The sequence below is a fragment of the Psammomys obesus genome, unplaced genomic scaffold (genome assembly GCF_907164565.1).
Source record: "Psammomys obesus unplaced genomic scaffold, mPsaObe1.curated_primary_1811, whole genome shotgun sequence".
Lineage (NCBI taxonomy): Eukaryota > Metazoa > Chordata > Mammalia > Rodentia > Muridae > Psammomys > Psammomys obesus.
In genome coordinates this window covers 12,118,634-12,122,183 of record NW_026596131.1, presented here as the reverse complement: position 1 = coordinate 12,122,183, position 3,550 = coordinate 12,118,634, and the positions used below count along the sequence as shown (strand labels likewise).

At 61.4% G+C, this 3,550-nt stretch overlaps 1 protein-coding gene across 1 annotated transcript in view; it reads right to left on the bottom strand.

Moving 5' to 3' along the window:
* Mgat5b (alpha-1,6-mannosylglycoprotein 6-beta-N-acetylglucosaminyltransferase B) overlaps positions 1 to 2,202 on the bottom strand; it is a 66,736-nt gene extending 64,534 nt beyond the window's left edge. The window contains exon 1 of the mRNA XM_055592541.1: positions 1,851 to 2,202. Within this exon, the coding sequence (XP_055448516.1) occupies positions 1,851 to 1,918 (68 nt within the window). The 5' untranslated portion in view covers positions 1,919 to 2,202. The remainder of the gene's footprint in view (positions 1 to 1,850) is intronic.
* Positions 2,203 to 3,550: the final 1,348 nt, after the last annotated feature.

The window sequence follows — 3,550 nt, the reverse complement described above, 5'->3', positions numbered from 1 at the left end:
TCTATCTATCTATCTATCTATCTATCTATCTATCTATCTATCTATCTATCTCTATCTCCTACCTCTCCCAGTTGCTATGCCTGGGGCCCAGGGTTCCCCCAAAGCAGCTGGTGGTCATTTATAGTGGGTGCAATGGTCTCATCCATCAAGACAACATCTCAGGGGCACCGAGAAAAAGGCCTTGCTAGGAGCTCTGCTGGGGACAGCATCCCCAGACCTCCCTTGGGGAGAAATGAAGTCAGGATGATGTCATCAGACGGGTGTCCCTGGCCTCAATCTAAAGATCTGAGGGGACTTGAAGAAGACTGGGAGCCATGGGTCCCTACCAGCCTAGATAGGCCACAAGGTGAAGTTGCAGGGTTGGAAGGGGGTTGCGACTGCCCTGGGAACCCTGGCTGCCTGTAAGGGCACAGAGGAGGGAAAACCAGCTCGGGGTGAGGGCGCTGTCCGTGGTGCTGGAAACTGCAGCCTGCAATCATCGTACCAGGGGCCTTCAGAAGCCGGGCTTCCTGCCGGTTGCAAAGCTGACTGGAGATTTGAGAGCAGCCAGAGCCCTCTCAAGTTGCCCGGCAGGGCAGCAGTCCAGGATCTCTCTGGAGGAGACAGAGTCTTTCCAGAGATGCTGGCTTGGGTTCCCTGGACACTTAGACCACAGGTTTCTGAGACACTCCAAATAACACCCTGAAAGCCCTGCCCTCAGCTCTACAGTCCTTTGCATTCACAGAGACATCCTGACTGCTGCTGTCCCCAGAGGCTGCCATCTCAGCCCCCACAGAACCTGCCCAGCATGCTGATGGCAAGGTTCAGGTGGGCCACGTCTCCCCACCCCCGACCCAGCTGGGTCCAGCAGGTTGTCTGGAGGCACCAGGGACCAGCCCAGGCCCTGGGAGGGAAGCCAGCTCCTGCCTCAAGGTTTAGGATGGGACTCCACCTGTGGCCTAGCCGAGTCCCACCAGCTAGGGTGTCCACCTCTCCCTCTTCGTCTTCTGGGGCCCAGCTGCCAAGCAAGGCAATACCCCCAGGACACCCACCACCCTCTCCCCAGCCTGGTCTGAGTTCTGCTGGAGTCTGGGAGAAGGAAGTGGGGTCCCTTCCGAGGGCCAACAGGTCCTATCGGGTCCCTCACAAACTGCGCCCCTGCCTGGCCAGGACTGTCCTTGTAGGGAAGGGAGGGAGGCGGCTGGCTCGGTTAGTACCATGCACCTGCTTCGCCTGTCAAGACTGTTGGAGACCGCGGCTGGGAGAGAATCCCCGGCAGAAGGGGTCCTTGTCCCAATCTTGGGGACCTTCTTGTCAGAGCTAGGTTCATCCGCCACCAGGAAGATGAGTGAGACGCAAGGAGGTGGGGGTGAGGGAAGGGGGATGGATTAGGCAGAGAGGATAGGCGGAGCCGACCTAGGAGGCAACGGGCGACGGGCGGGACACCAGGGGTGCCTCCTAGGCACCCCGCACTAACTTCGCTGCTCAGATGGGACCGACGGGAGGTGGAAAAGACCTCAAGGGGCAGGAAAGGGACTTGCTGGCTGGGGCCACTTTGGAGCCCAGGACCTTGATCTTGGTATTTTCTGGCCCCATTTTGACCCCTCCGTACCTAATCTTGACCATACTTAATCTCGTCCCAATCTTGATCAACTCGAGAAAGGTCCAGACTCGCACCCACATACACACGTACCCCAAGCCCATCTCCCTCCGTTTCCCCATCCCCATGACCCTCATTGAAAACAGAGTTGCGAACCTCCTTTGCCACCCCAACTCGCACCCCCCGGAGGGGACCGACCTCGCCCCTGCTCCACCACCAGCCCCCTGGGGGACGTCTCGACCTCCCCGCGCCAACCAGGACAGAACTTTACCGAAAGGGTCTCAGGCTGACCAGGCATCTTCTGACCATTATTTTCCCATCGGGGTTGACTGTGATCATTGTTCAAACTTGTCTGGGCGAGGAGCCGCGGGGCGAGGCCGGACGCACCGTCCTGGGCCCGGCTCTGGCCGCCTCGGGAACCGCCAAGCCGCTGCGGGCCGGAGCCGGGGGTCGCAGCGCCGAGGGCGCGGGGCGCGGTGGCTTCGCTGCTCCGCAGCTCCGCTCGGTGGGGAAGGGGGACCCGGCGCGGCCTGGGCGCGCAGGGCAGGGGCTCGGCGGGCGCTCCCGGGCCGGGCGGTCTTTGCGTCTCCGCCCTCCCCGCTTCACATTTTGGGGACGGCGAGGCGGCGCGCCCCCAGGTCGCCGGCCGCGCGTCTGCCTGCTCGGGCTCGCTGGCTGGGCGGGACGGCGCCGCGGCGCGCAGACGGGCTTCCCGCGGCGGGCGCCCTCATCCCCGGGGCCCGCGCCCCCGGAGCCCGCTGGAGGCGGCCCCAGGCCCGCGCCCCGGCCCCCCGCGCCTTCCGGCCGCGCCCATGCTCGGGAAGGGACGGCTGCGCGCACGCCGGCCTCCGCCCTCGCCCCCGATCGCTCGCTCGGCCGCCCGCGCTCCGGGGTCCGGGCTCCCGGGGTCCCGCGCGGCGCTACAGCCCGAGGCGCCGCATTGTTCCCTCTGAGGAGGCGGACCGGGAGCGGCGTGGCGCATCCTTGGCGCGTGGGCGCCACCTGGTGGCTGCGGCCCGCCGCGCTCCCTCCCGGGGGCGGTGCACGGAGGAGGGGACGCGAGTGCCGAACGGCGGGGGCCCTCCATGGCTCTGAGACCCTTCCTGTCCGTGCAACTTCCTAGGGAATCCAGCAGCCTGGAGAGCCCGGGATGCTCCGGTAACTGCAAAGTGCGTGGGAGGTGGGTGCGGAGAGGGGACCCTTGTCCCTCCCGTGGGGCAAGAGCCACCCCTAAGAGCTTCTGTACCTGCGGCTTCACACCAGGTGGATCTCTTAGCAACACCAACCCAACCTCAGAAACTCCCCGAGTCCTCCGGTTTCTCACTGGTCTATAATAAAGCTGGGTCTGTGACATTCATGTCATCTGTGGGCTAGCTTCCGGTCCTCTTAATCAGTGAGTGGTGGAGGGCTGGAGTTAACCTGCTTTCTGCTACACAGCTAATGAGAAGAAAAAAAAAAAAAAAAACTCACCAAGGCTCTTTACAGTCAACTCCTAACCCACAGCTTGAATTTTAGCATTGTTGAGCCTTGTGCACACTGTGTGTGTGTGTGTGTGTGTGTGTGTGTGTGTGTGTGTGTGTGTTTTATTTGTGGTATGCTCTGGGCTCAAACTCAGGTCGTAGGACTTGGTGACAGGTACCTTTGCCCTGTAATCATCTTACTTCATTCCTTAGAGTTGAGGTGGTTTTGGTCTTGACAGCCAGGAATGAAATTATCACCCGGGCTTCTAGCAGCTGGAGGCACCAGACAAGAGGCATGATTTAGGGGCCCAGCAGAGACCCCATTTGCCCTCAAACATTTTCTTAGCCAGCCTGCTGGAGTGCCCAAATTTCCCTCCACCATCCGTCACTCTTTTTCGCTGAGGCGCGGTCAGCCTGCCCTTGCTCGATGCAAATGTGTTACCTAGCTGAGGTAGCACATCAATTCGCCAACACCAATTTATCACTCCTTTTCACATTGTCGGGGAGTGAG